Source organism: Gymnoscopelus microlampas (assembly GCF_963454915.1).
Source record: "Gymnoscopelus microlampas genome assembly, chromosome: 3".
In the NCBI taxonomy this organism is placed as follows: Eukaryota; Metazoa; Chordata; class Actinopteri; order Myctophiformes; family Myctophidae; genus Gymnoscopelus; species Gymnoscopelus microlampas.
The window spans coordinates 47,732,393-47,747,470 of record NC_139940.1 but is presented as its reverse complement, the minus strand read 5'-3'; the positions used below and the strand labels follow the sequence as shown (position 1 = coordinate 47,747,470).

Sequence of the window (15,078 nt, the reverse complement as noted above, 5' to 3'; positions counted from 1 at the left end):
CACACACACACACACACACACACACACACACACACACACACACACACACACGACACCGCACAGTGGACTACACACCTTCACCTGATGTTCCCTGAGACCTTGGCCTTTGTTACAGGAATAACAAACCCTACAGGAGACCATTCCTCGACTGCACACACTGACTGCACACACAGGGCCACAATAGCATCTTAGTTATTTGTGATAGAGGAACCATGAAGCTGCAGCTCCCCAACCCAGGCCTGGAGGCCAGGATACTGTCTTATGAGGAGCTGGAGAAGGCGGAGACGGACGAGGCCGGCACCAGACCCAAATGGGAGAACAAGACCCAGTACATGCTGACCTGCGTGGGCTTCTGCGTGGGGCTGTCCAACGTCTGGCGCTTCCCCTACCTGTGTCAGAGTCACGGAGGAGGTAAACCGCGGTGGAAAGTATATTTACCCAAGTACTGTACTTAAATACCGTTTTGAGGTACATTTACTTTACTTGAGTACATACAGTATTTATACTTTAACCTACTACCCAACTACAACGTTTTACTCCACTGAAATGTTTTAGATACAGCTTTAGTTAATTGTTACTTTGTGGATTTAGATTATTATTGCAAAACACACATTAGCCACTTACTCCCTATTGTATACGCTGTGTGCTTTTACTTACTGTAAATATATTTATCCCAATCCTTTCTGTACTTTACCTCAAGTCAAATTGTGAATACAGGCTTACATTTACGGAGGTAAATGATGTGACTTTGATGAGTTGTTCTCTTTTTGATCACCTTGATTAATGGCCCATTGGCCCCAATGGCCCATTAATGGCTTCAAAGACAGTCAAAGACAGGTGATGAGGTGGCAGGTGACACATGCCGCTGTCAGAGGTGACATTTCAGAAAAACCAAGTAGGGGGTGGCAAAAAAAAGGTGAACACTTAATCTTCAAGCTCACAATGTGTCGCAATGTGTTGTTGTGAGCTTGTAGATCCACTATTTTCACTATTTTGTTGCCCAAATTAGGCAAACATTTGTTGTTGTTGTTCACACAATTCTGTCTACTGAAGTAAAAAGTCTTTATACTTCAGTAGACAGACTCAATGACCAAAATAGCACAGTATAGCAATAACAGGATAAGAAGTTTGATATGCTCATAGAACACCTTGAGAAAGGCTTATGTGGGCGATTTAACAGCCTATACATTGTACTTTAACCACCGTATACCCCTTGTGCCTAATATATCTCCTGTCATTAAGTGCTTTTGAATTTCCTCAATAAAAGGCAAAAACTAAGGTTTGCTCTTTGGATATGGGCCTATTGCTCTGATGTTTACTGAGGTATGATAAACAGCAGTGGTTCTCAAAACATTTTCACGTCAAGGACCTCAAAATTCATATGTATTTGGCCGTTGACACATCTGAAAGGACACCCATAATAGAAGATTTGTGTTGTTAAATGTTCTTGAAATTATTAAAATATGTTTCAAAGATGTTCACTGGGGACACATTGGAACCCCCTCAATGAACCCTGGAGGTCCCCGAACCCCACTTTGAGAACCACTGTTGTACAGTATGTGCCTATAGCTCCTTTATTGATTTCCAAAAAACAAGTGGAATATTATATTCAGTTATGGGCTATGAATGATAATGTGAAATGGCGCACCCTGTAGACTAAACAACATAATGCGCTGCCAACCACATCATTGTGATGTCTTCACATATCATGCCTTACGTCACACCATGGCTTCACATCGCCATGTGTTGTGAGAATATATACTGTAGGGCTATAGCTGCTATTTTGGAGCATACAAACAAAGCACAACAAAGTATCAGGCTTCTCCCAATCCATGTTTCTCTCTCCATTCTAGCCTAATGAATATCATCAGATATCAAACCTGACACTCACTCACTCACTCACTCACTCAACTCACTCAACTCACTCAACTCACTCAACTCACTCAACTCACTCAACTCACTCAACTCACTCACTCACTCACTCACTCTGTTTTTAAGGTGCGTTCATAATTCCCTTCCTGATCCTGCTGGTGTTGGAAGGAATCCCACTCCTCCACTTGGAGTTTGCCATCGGTCAGCGTCTAAGGAAAGGCAGCCTGGGTTCCTGGTCCACCGTTCATCCTTACTTGACAGGCATTGGTAAGTAGGGCTGCAACTATCGCTGATTTTCTTTGTGATCATTCCATCACTTCCTTTTTTCAATTAATCGCAAAATCTACAAGTTCACATCATTGGCCTTGTTGACGGAGAGACGTGAGCGCTATAGATTTGCTATTTCAGCAAAGAGACTTGGTGTCTGTAGAGGATGAAAAGGCAGGGGACCAAGTATAGACCCATGGGGGACCCTGGGTAACTGTACAGTATACACAGTATGGGGTTTAAGTGGTTAAGTTTCTTGGTATGCTGGCAGTGTGCACAAGAAATATAACCCTGATCGATCTAGGACAGACAGACAGACAGACAGACAGACAGACAGACTCCTGGTGGAGGTAACAATTTGAATTGAATACATGGAAGAATGCCTACCTGTTGGAATTAAAAAGCGATTCTCATCTCCTGGGTCCTAGTGCTAGAAATTTTCTTGGGTCTTCAAAGTCCTTTCTGGGTCAACAAGGTAAATAATAGAGGAAACTTGGAATCCAAGCTTCCTCAGTACCTTGCTGATTCCAACTTTGCACTTTTAAGTCTGCTATTTGCCTAAATTGTAAATAGTCTCAATGCTCTCTCTCTCTCTCTCTCTCTCTCTCTCTCTCTCTCTCTCTCTCTCTCTCTCTCTCTCTCTCTCTCTCTCTCTCTCTCTCTCTCTCTCTCTCTCTCTCTCTCTCTCTCTCTCTCTCTCTCTCTCTCTCTCTGTTACATTTCAATTAGTCTTGCGTCACCAGACTGTTGCCTCCCACAATTTACAAATGTTTCCGGCATACAGTCTGGGACTCGGAAGCTCTGATAATGTGTAAGGGGAAAGCGGATGCCCCTCCCCTACCCACGTCCGTTTTAGCATTGTGCAGTGGCGCATAGGAGTCCGACTGGAATCAACGAATCTCATAAACATCGTTTATGTCTACTAGTGTCTTCTTTAACAGTTTTTTCGGCGTTAATTCCATGATACCTTTCTCAGTTTTCTGTGATAAACAATCCTCGCACAAATAACATGAATCTACCGCTCCTATGACTATGCTTCCGCCTCGGTTCTGTTTCCACTGGGACTACAGGTCCGCGGGCACCGCGTCGTGATTGGTCGAATGTCTTTCCGGTCTGAACAACTTCCGTTACACAGCTTTCGGGAAGTGGAGTTCCAGACTCTATATAGCATTCAGAGATTGTGGAATAGTTGTCTGGTGACGCGAGACTACATTTCAATTGACAGGTATTGCGGCCACGTGTGTGTCTCTGACGATCAGCCTCTACTACAACACCATCATTGCCTGGGTCCTGTGGTTCTTCTTTAACTCGTTCCAAAGCCCTCTGCCGTGGAGCCTGTGTCCAACCAACGCCAACCTGACAGGTAGAGGTCCCCGAGTTCCTGAAGAGTCGAAATGAAAAGCCACAACACATGCATGCCTAAACCCAAAAGGCATTACGTCTCTAGGTAACCGAAAGACTCGCCCCAAAACACACTCGCCCCCATGTTTTTTCGCGGATCGCTCGCCCCCAGCGGTTCTTGTATTTGTTTTACTGAGGTTAAGGTTAGGAATAAGGTTAGGGTTAGGCATAGTTTTACTGAGGTTAAGATGAGGAATAAGGTTAGATGTAGGCATAGTTTAGCTGAGGTTAGGTTTAGGAATACCTGGTGGCGACCATTCTGAGGTCATTGGATTTGACCCGAGGCGAGCGTGTTTTGGGGCGAGTGTTCTTGTATTCCGTCTCTATACTAGAGGCCACAACTATTAATGGAATTAATTGAGTAGAGCATAGACTGTTCATAAAGCAGACGCATAAGGATGTAAGAGTCCTCCAAGCCAATGAACACTGGTTTCACCTAAAAACAGAGAGATACAGGCGTTAACTCATCACTTGACATGATAATGATAACACAGAAGTATTATCCTCCTTGAATACAGCATGCTGTGCCATTTACTATTATGTTGAATTATACAGTATCCTAATGGACTACCACTAGCATATCTGTTATATTCATTATAATCAAATATCCAATGTACTGTATGTACATTGCAGGGGGTTTGAGGACCCCCTGGAAGACGAGATGCTGCATCTCAAGGGGTTTATCCTCCAATGAAATTTTCAAATCAAATTAAAAAAAAAAGTCTTGCAAAGTGCATTAATCCGTTTGAACTTACTGTGTGACAAATGTTTGGATGGTGTGTGTGTGTGTATGTGTGTGTGTGTGTGTGTGTGTGTGTGTGTGTGAAGCATAATATTGTTAATATAACTGTTATTATTATATTGTGTCAGGCGTAGTGCTGGAGTGCCAGCGGAGCTCCCCTACAGATTACTTCTGGTACAGACAGACTCTGAACACAACCTCCAGCATTGAGGATGATGGAGGGCTGCAGTGGTGGATGGTGTTATGTCACATTGCTGCATGGGCCATACTCTACGTCTGTATCGTCCGTGGCATTGAGACTACTGGGAAGGTAGGCTACTGTAAAGCCTCATGCACACTTCATCGTAGCCTATGACATTGCAACGTGCCGGAAGTAGCAGCTATTCACGGTGACACCGTCGTAGGCTTAAGTTACAATTCCACATATTGTTGCTGTCGGGCAGAAACCTCTTATCTCCATATTTTAACTTTTTGTGTTTTTTCGTAAATCATTCTTCTTGATCATACTACAGCGTCACACAAAAGTATCAAAAGTAGCAGACCTGCAAACTTGAAACGTGGCGTAAAGCGACGTTTTAAGTTTGTCGATCTGCTACTTTTGCTATTTTTTTTTTTGAATCCTGAAAAGAGACATGAGGTTTCCACCCGCCAGGGACGATATTCAATTCATCAGCTTAGAACCACAACCACAAATGAAAGCTTTTGATCTCATAAGGATTTGGAAACAGATTGTTATCCACTTTGTGTCACACCCTGTATTTGAGGTTGACCCAGTCGACCCTTTCTTGATTACTGTACACTTCATAATGAAGCTGAGAAGGCTTCCCTGTTCTGACTCACTTGCATTGGTTATTACCAGTCAAATGGACTATTTGTCATATCGTAATAATGTCGCATTTCAGCTCACGTAGATCAGCAACTCTTTCAATAATTTGGTTAGAATACAGTGCAGAAATAAGCATCAATGTGTCCTTCTCCCGAGGCGGTGTATGTAGCCCTGAAGGGATCTATGAACGGACTGAAGTTCCTCTTCACACCAGATGTAAGCTGCATGCATGTGTGCACCAGAGAACATAAATGAACATTGGATTTGTACCGTGTGGGATCCTTGCCTAAATGCCTAGTCTTTTATGTAGCTACAGCTGGACTCACATACTGTAGACCAGTGTTTCCCAAATGCTTTAGCTCAAGACCCAAAAGAGAAATTAGACGTTTGCCCGGGACCCTAACAAGTGAAAATAGCAGATCACAGCGCGTTGCTTCGAGCCGCGTTGTGAGCTTGTAGATCTGCTATTTTCAGTTTCCTTCTTCAACGTTTCTTTTATTTATTTATGGAAATTATTAGATTTTCTGATTTTATTTATGAAATAATTTAGAAAAATGTTGGAATTGTTTTTAATTGATGAAAGGTTGTGATTTTCTTTTGTTTAAACTTTTTTTTTCAAATAATAAACTATATTTTCAAATATAGGAAAAGAAAAAAAAGCGATACTCGCGACCCACAAAAATCGGTCCACGACCCACTGTTTGGGAAACACTGCTGTAGATGTCACAACTCACACATGAATTTAAGATTTGTTTAAAGAGTGTTTTGTTGTTAAAAAGTTAAAGCTCTATAATCAGATAGCAGCCTAATCACTGCAGAGTGTTTGTTCAGGGTTCTCTCCGTCTCTCAAGTAAACAGGAAAAACAATTTCAGATCGGGATACCAATTTTATCTAGAGAGAACTCCACAAAGATCATTTATCGGCTTCGATTTCCAGTTCCATTTTTCTGCCACGCTCATTTTTGGGTTTCATCACTCCCAATTTAAGTTGTTTATTCTGTATCCTGTAGGAGTTCTCTCGCGATCCTGATTGGATAAAAGTCTCCCGATTTAAAACATTATTTACTGTTTACTAAAGTGCTGGAGAGACAGGAAGACCCCTGTTACTGAACAAACACTGATTATCAGTACAATGTCAGAATATACTGTATAGAGCAATATCACTATGTTTAAAAATGAATAAATAAATAAATGTATGTCTCAGTTGGCAGAACTGATGAATCCATCGACCTGGTTGGATGCAGGTGCTCAGGTCTTCTATTCATTCTCTTTGGCTGTTGGCGGGCTCATCTCCTTCTCCAGCTATAACTCAGTACAGTAAGCTCCTGCTTTTATTGTGTACTTTAAAAAGGAAAAGAAGAAAAAATATAGCTGCAAGCAGCGATAATACGGGGCCAGGAGAGAGAAAGAGAAATGATAATTCCTTTAACAGGTCAGTTCATGAAAGTCCTTGCGGTCTTGTTTCCAATGAGGGCCTGTGAGCAATTAGGGGTTAAGAGTCTTGCTCAGGGACAAATTTCATTTCATCGACACATTTGCTGACCTGGCCTGGAATCGTACCTGGGTCAACCAGAGCCTCTGGCTCCCTAGGCGGGCTCACTAACCACTCAGCTATGGCTGACCCTCAGAGAGAGAGAGAGAGAGAGAGAGAGAGAGAGAGAGAGAGAGAGAGAGAGAGAGAGAGAGAGAGAGAGAGAGAGAGAGAGAGAGAGAGAGAGAGAGAGAGAGAGAGAGAGAGAGAGAGAGAGAGAGAGAGAGAGAGAGAGAGAGATGGAAACAGAATAGATTGAAGATAGAAACGGAATAGATTGAAGAGACAGAGAGAGAGACATGGAAACGGAATAGATTGAAGAGAAAGACATGGAAACGGAATAGATTGAAGAGAGAGAGAGAGAGCCATGGAAACGGAATAGATTGAGTCATGTTTTTTGCAATTCAACTTAAATGAGTCTGCATCAAGTGAGGCTTGAACCGGCAACCTTGCGGTCGTGAGGCACTCTTAGGTAGCTGCAACACTACCTATAGTGCTATAGCTTTGTCCAGGATGATATTGTCTGTTGAGGATCACAAACTCTTGCCTTCTGTCATGACCCAAGCCCCTGTTTCACTAACACTAAGATCACTCGTTCACAAACCATTTACCAATGAATAAATTGTACATCTCCTCAGAAGCAAAACTAGTGAAAGTAGCCGATCTACAAGCTCACAAACCATTAAAAGTTGTCAGATTGTACATCGGCTATTTTCACAATGAAGTATGTTATACATTGAAAAAACATACTCTCATTGCTATCTGAAAAGTTGTGAGATTGTAGATCAGCTATTTTCACAATGAAGTATGTAAAAAACACTCAATTAAGTATTTCATGTTATCTTTAACAATTGCAGATGTATTCATTGATAGTCATGTTGTGTGAAATGCAACTTAGATGAAGTCTGCACCAAGTGAGGCTTGAACTGGTGACCTTGAGGTTGTGGGGCACACATTTAAGCGAGAAGCCACCAACAGACAATAACCTGTGAAAGGAGAACACACAGATGATACAGTTTCACGCAAATAGCTGAAAAATCCTGGGTTTAAGTGTTTTTCAAACTGCTCAAGATTGCGGACAATCTAAGGGCGGTGCTTACTGGTTAACGTGATAGATGTGTTCCTCATTAGTCAAGGCACATGTGTAAGCAGGTCTAATGGCTGTCGGCCAAACGAGGCATGACTTTTGCCTGTTTAAAGTTTCAATTTTCAAAAAATTGCTATAGCGCCCCCGTTTGACCAATTGGAGTAAGATTGGTTTCAGTGATATTTGGAATGGCCCTTTACATTTCTGCAAAGTTTCAAAGAATGGTAAGTCTGCATGTATGTGTTAGGGGCAGATGAATAATTGTCATAAAACTGCAATATTCATTGGCTCATTAAAGCTTCATTTTTTCACTTATGGAAGATATTTTGCAAACGTTTTTTGGTATAGGTCCAAAGTTCATGTGTAAAAAGTTTCGTGCAGATTACTCAAAAATCCCAGGAGGAGATAGGTTTTAACTGTTTTTCATATAATTCGAAATGGTGGGAGATCTAAGGGTCAGAGGTCAAAAGTCAGAGTGTGAAAGTTGTTCATCATGAGGAGACGCATGTGTGTATTGAAGTTTTATGGCTGTAGGTAAAACAGGGCATGAGTTGTACCTGTTCAAAGTTGGCATTTTCAACTGAGTGCTATAGCGCCACCTTTTGACGAAAGATTGTGAGATTTATTTTTTGATCGTTTTTCATGACCATCTATCATATGGCCGAGTTTCATAAAAAGCGTATGCACGGTTCAGCCAGAACTGGCAAAAACGGCAGAAGAAGAAGAAGAAGAAGAAATGGAATAATGCGAATAACAATACGGGTCCATGCTGGAAGCCTGGCCCCGTAACAAGGGAATTGGAGAATAATTATTCAATGTCAGAACTCAGGACTAGAAAGAGGACAATTCAAGTTATTGCCAGATAATGTACAGCAGCTATGAGAGACAAGCTGCTTACTGTCTTCAGTTGTTGCCAGTATACATTACTGTATGTATACAGTATGCCAGGATACTGTATACTACAGTATGTATACGGTATTCGTTTTTACTTACGCATACCGTTGCTCTGTATTGTTGATGCTTCTTGTTTTAGTTTTTGCCTTGTATTGCTGTACATTTAATTTCCTTACTCTTTACCTAAAACCCTTTAACCTTAACTGCCGCCTCTGGGCCACTGAATTTTCCCCGCGCCCGCGGTATAATAAAGGTATCCATCTATCTTTGTATATTGACTCTTGAAAGTATCCAGCCTACCCTTTATAGTCAATAAAAAGATGATCTTATCTAAACCTACCGTATCTTATAGATTGCTCTGTCACCCTGTTGTCCTCTCTCTCTCCAGTAACAACTGTGAGCAGGATGCAGTGATCATCTCCATAATCAACGGCTTCACCTCTGTGTTCGCTGCCAGCGTCATCTACACCGTCATCGGCTTCAGAGCCACAGACAGATACGACAGCTGTCTCAGCGGGTAGGATGTTACAATGATGGACATGTTTCGCACTGGCAGCCCCAAATCCCCCTTTTTTCAGATTGATGTAAGTCTGAACAGCCAAAAACATAAAAACACTTGGAATCAGATGTTTGCCAAAAAAAAACGGATTTGAACCACATTCCTACTAGCTGGTTTGAAATGTGATTCAAATCCGATTTCTAAAGCTGCGTCTCAGTTTGAATCCTGATCTATGCTTCATCATAGCAAAACACTTAACCCCTAACTGCTCCCCCTGAACAAGGCCTATGATTGACAAGGCAGTACTATAAGGTCTTTGGATGTGTCTTTGGGTTGCTCTCAGGAACATCTTGGCATTGTGACGTACTGTAAGGAGTTTGGATGTGTCTTGTTGCTCTCAGGAACATCTTGGCGTTGCTCAATACGTTTGACCTTCCTGAAGGCCACGTCACCGAGAACAACTACGACCAGGTTCTGCAGGATTTCAATCAGACGAACCCAGAGATCCTTCAAGGGCTGGATTTGAAGACTTGTGTCTTGGATACTTTCCTTAGTGAGGTAACATTTTATTTTAGCTGCTATGTAGTACTTGATGTGGAATACAAAAAAGAAAGTGTACAGTAGGCTAATGAAATGTTTTTTTTTATTACTCTGCGTGCAGAATAAAATATTGCCACTTCATTTTCAATCTTTATTTTCCAATTTGCACTTTATTTTCTTATTTTTTTATATCTACATTTTTATCCCACGATTTTGGAACCCATTTTTCACCCAGTGCCAATGCCTAAGCTTGTAATCCTGGGCGCCACTCTCCCTCTGCCAGCCTGGAGAGAGCCCCGAACTGAGCTCATGCTTCCTTCAACGCATGAGGAGTTAGCAGGCCGCTTCTTATCACCTTACAGGGGGGAGTTTCCCCGGTAGGTCGTAGCACGTGGAAGGATCACGGTATTCCAACCAGTTCCTTTCCCCTCCATCAGGCGCCCCGGCTGACCGGTGGTGAGGCAGTATAGTGACCAGGATTACTGCATGTTTTTTGTGAGGGTACCTACCCTGGGTAACACAGGGAGAACATGCAAACTCCACACAGAAAGGCCCTTTCGCCAACCCCACCTAGGGTATGGGCACTGATGACGCGGGGGAACTTTATTGTCTCTTGAAGGCTATCATGCAGACAAGACAGCAAGTATCGTGTCTATAACAGTGTTTATTAAATGTTCTTGAAACGCCCCGATTTTACGACATGAACAACGACCAAACAACATATGGAAAGCCAATAAGAAATAGTTTCCCCAGCTCGCCATGCTCCCTTTCATGTCCACGTCCGACTACACCCACCCACCCACACACACACACGCACCTACCTTTGGCTCACTGTGGAAACAGCAGTCTTTGCTTTCATGTGTTCCGTGACGGAACAATCTTTGTCAAGTACACTAGTAGCCTACATGAATGACACCAATCACATTGTCATGAATGGAATACGTTTGTATATGAATTTAACCCCTTACCGACGTGTACAATGCGCGTTCGAGTTACACTAAAATAAAGCGATCATGTATATTCCCCCGTGAGTCACGGGTTGCCGTGCTGCCACGTTAATGAGAGATAGCCTGGCAAGGCAGTCATAATCTGAACGTTTATGGAGTGATTGATAAATGAATGCATAAACCTGAAAGGTGGCGTGTGCTGGATGGTTATATCTCCTGGTGGCCCAAATAAATCCACAGCGTGAAGATTACCTGCACTGGGCACAGGTTTGACGCGTCAGGTTTCTAACCCTAACCTAGGTTGCACATAACTCCGGACACGCTACTGTGTATAAGTTTGGGGACCTCACTGTCCATGAAAAGATTACAGTGGCGCCGGTATCGACTCCCGAAAATGATCTCGCATAAGCGCTCGTATATTTTGAAAATAGCAGATCTAGCTTGTAGATCTGCTATTTTCAAATAGCCAATACAGCCAGCAATCTTATCTTAATGACTGTTAAAGCAGTTTGTTTAAATGAGTGAATGATTAAGCACCTAACTCGTAACATTGCAAATAGGCCAGGTTAGATTTTAATTGCTTGTCATTGTCACTTGGAAATAAAATAGGTGTGCATGTCCATGTATGCCTTTATAAAATGTTATATTTTCACAGGTATTATTTATTAGTGTGTTATACAGTATACACATTTTGGAGTGAATACATGTGTCCAGATGCCTGTCAGATGGTCAGGCAATGCTGCTCCGCAGGTCTACGATGGAACAAATGGGTGCAGCCAAAGTCTACCCAGCTTCAGACCTGACGTGAGATTTCAGTGGTCGTACACTGAAGTCAAAGTCACGATAGATTGATAAATGCCAAAAATTGCCACTTTGATAAATGAGGGCCTCTGTGTGCAGGGGCCTTTAATAGTGATATTTACTGCACTTCATTGACAAGAGAACAGAGCAGCATCTCAGATAGAGAGCATGCAGGGTTTTAGAGTACGGGCACAAACCTCACGTTAATGGCCCTTACACACCGGGAGGATTTATTTTGTGTGATTATTTCGCAATAATTTAAACTGCTGTTTGTGTCATGAGCACATCCACATGTGAATGTGAATATTGCGTGGCAATAAAGCGAATCAAGGTTGATTTTTCACTGCAAATAAAAGCATCAGCTCGTATGCGTAAGTCATACTGTAATTTCTTGCCTTTTATTGATACAGTGTATAGAGACAGGAAACAGGGAGAGAGAATCAGGGAGTGACACGAAGCAAAGGTCTGGGAATCGAACCAGGGACTCGCTGTCAGGCATCAGGGCTTATGTGATATGCGCCCTAATCTCTTTGTTATCGGCGCCCCTCAAATTAATAGCTGTATTGGTATGGCTTGTTTCTCTTACCAGGTGTGACTTGTGCACTCTGCTGCCTGGTGGGTTTGATATTTGTCCAAGGTTCAGGGAGCTACTGGCTGACCATCTTCGATGTCTACGGACCATCCGTCCCTCTGTTGGTCGTTGCACTCTGTGAGGTGCTCGCCGTTGTCTACGTGTACGGAATTGACAGGTGAGATAAGAGATAATGAAGACAAATATGCATTGTTTACATTTTAAATATTCTGTCAAAAATCTTCAAAAATAGCCCTAGTATTAAGTAGTGCTTAATTGGTTAAAGGAAGATTGCAATGGAAATGCATGCCCATATATGTTGTGCAAATTGTAAGCTCTTTCACTCATTTCATCTGGAAGCATTGCAGCATTCCAGTGCCCATTTTTGGATTCACATGTGTTGTATGTGGTGTGCACCTCTGTCATTTCTTTGGATTACCCTACTTTAGATTTGATACCTCAATTCTCTCAGTTGTCATAACCGAATGTTATTAGGTGACATGTCATGCTGTCAGTGATACATGCAGCAGATTCTGTATCTGCACTTGGAAGACATTTTCTTACTGTATAGGCTCTATTCACAGCAGCCATATTACGAAGACATTCACAGGTGTTACCAATGATACTAATGAAGGCTCTGTTCCATTTGTACACTCTGAGTGTGTACAAATGGAACCAAATGGGTCCATTTGGTTCCATGTGTACACTCTCAGAGTTACACACCTGTAAGGGGCCATTTGGAAGCCCATGAGGGTCCCTGGACCCCAACTGTAGACCCACTGGTGTTTCCAGTGAGCCAACATGCACAATATTAGCACCCTGACTCTGTTTGACCAGAAGGAACAGAGCCTTCATTAGTATCATTGGTAACACATGTGAATGTCTTCATAATATGGCTGCTGTGAATAGAGCCTATTATGAGATAGGTGAGCTTGCTTCCCCAGGTTCAACGATGACATCGAGTTCATGATCGGCCACAAGCCCAACCTGTTCTGGCAGGCCACATGGAGAGTGATCAGCCCACTCATCATGGCTGTCATACTGGTCTTCTATCTCATCAGCAAAGTTACTGAAGAGCTCTTCTACAAGACCTGGAATCCTGAATCGGTAGTGTTTTCTTATGAATTCATGAAAATTGTACATGTATAATGTGTAAAACAATTGAAACTTTCACACAATACATAATATAACCAGAATACCTCCAACTTTGTCTTTTCAGGAGACGTTCCCAGTAATGGAGCAAGAGTCATATCCTTTCTGGGCTTATATAGTCATCTTTATACTGGCCGGAATTCCCAGTCTTGCTGTACCTCTTATTGCCCTTTTTAAATATTTTTGGGGAAAGAAGACTGATAAGAGTTTGTTCCACAATATCTCTGACAACACGCAAATGAATGACAAGCCCCAGAAGTCCTTCGATTGATGAACTGCAGAAGAAAAAAAATAAGTCTTTGTCGACTTTTGCACAGTTTTGGCGTTTACATGGGTTATTATGATTATTATTATTATTATGAAGTCATTTTACATTCATTTGAGATTTCATAAAACGTAGATTAATGGTATGATTTTTTTTCGGGTGCTCTGCTGGCGTGGGGGTAAAGGTAGCTCTACGCACTCCACCAAACAGACTACTACAGATTACTACAGACTGGCAGTCGAATGAAGTCGGGAGATCAGTCGGTTGGAAGGTGTGAAAAAAAGTTGCTGAATGTAGTACCTGAAAGCCGACACCGACAGACGGCTATATGGGTGCTAGCCTATGTGTTGATGTGTCTTTCAACAAGCTTTCTGCAACAGACGCTTTCCAACACTTACCACCGCCAACGTCGGTGCGGTGGAGAGCTACCTTAAAGTACCTGTTGTGTCGACCACTACGAAGTTCCACTACATGAATTTGTGGGGAGGGCAAAATGTGTAAAAGGGGTAAAAAATATTGGCAATAATTATGCACACACAAGTAGTAGTTATGGTATTCGTTTGTTTTGGGAAGAACTCATTCCTTCCTCTACAACAGATTTTGACAGAAAGTCTCATGGAACCTGTCTATTCTTTCACAGTTTTGTCAGATCCTGTGTCTAGGTGAGACATGACCTTTGACCTCTGAATATCTCAACAGAAGGGCAGGGAGACAAAACAACTACCCCAATTGTATGAATGATATTGTATTAACATGCTCTACCATACAGATTGGACAAAATTACATTTTATTCTTACAAAAGGTTACAAGTGCCGGCCGCTTTAACTGTATCAGGAATGTGTAAAAACGTTGCTTGGTTTTTGTTTGCATGTAATTGTGGTGTATAACATATAAGTGGGGTTGTAAATACTTGTTCTTAGTTTTTTTTTAAGCTTCTAACTCTTCAAGGAAGTTTCAAGAAAGAGTTGGAATGAAGTGAGAAAAGAGTAAAAATAAAAAAATCACACCCAGTGTGAAGTGGGCGGTGTGGTCACAGTGGTCATCACAGTGATGGAAGTTGACTTAAAGACCCACAATGTGTGATTCACTTAAAAAAAAACATAAATGTGACAAACATAAAAGTGCTTAGTCCTATTTATAGCTATGCACATGTGTGATGTGTTTCACTAGCCAATCACAGTCCTGAATAGAGTCAACCAGTGTACAATGGTGGCCAATCACGGTGCAGGGTTAGGGGGGTACACTGGTGGCCAATCACAGCGCAGGGTTGGGGGGGTGCAATGGGGGTCGATGTCCAAACCTCACAGGGGCGGTTGCACCGCCCAAAAACAAAAACAAGGAAGTGCTACCACCTTGTGTCTGTATGTTATGTCTAACCGCATGTACAAACTCTACCAGCTGGATTATGCTATATGTAGATATCTTAGCACGCTCTCTCTCTCAGAAGCTCTCCTATTACATTCACAACGGCGACCTCTAGTGGTTGTTGGTGTGAGTGTGCAATGAAGACAGTGTCTGTCTGTCTGTCTGTCACATTTCTTGAGCCCTTCTTCAGTCGTTGTCCTCAAAACTTCAAAAGCAAAACCCAAATCTGTCAAACTACATTCACACAAGCCTCGACTCTTCTGTCATACACACAGCTAGGCCTATGTTAACACTACAGACACTAGCCTACATCAAACG

The 15,078-nt window shown here is 42.2% G+C and overlaps 1 protein-coding gene across 1 annotated transcript; it reads left to right on the top strand.

The window, feature by feature from the left end:
* Window positions 1-212: 212 nt before the first annotated feature.
* On the top strand, window positions 213-14,478 carry LOC311041878 (sodium-dependent neutral amino acid transporter B(0)AT1-like; the record flags this gene model as incomplete). Its single annotated transcript, XM_084052363.1, has 12 exons — window positions 213-411; window positions 1,999-2,139; window positions 3,365-3,502; window positions 4,411-4,592; window positions 5,265-5,324; window positions 6,313-6,425; window positions 9,009-9,137; window positions 9,521-9,672; window positions 11,997-12,156; window positions 12,923-13,085; window positions 14,036-14,057; window positions 14,432-14,478. 12 exons carry the CDS (start codon window positions 213-215, stop codon window positions 14,476-14,478), a joined length of 1,506 nt encoding a protein of 501 aa, XP_083908489.1.
* Window positions 14,479-15,078: the final 600 nt, after the last annotated feature.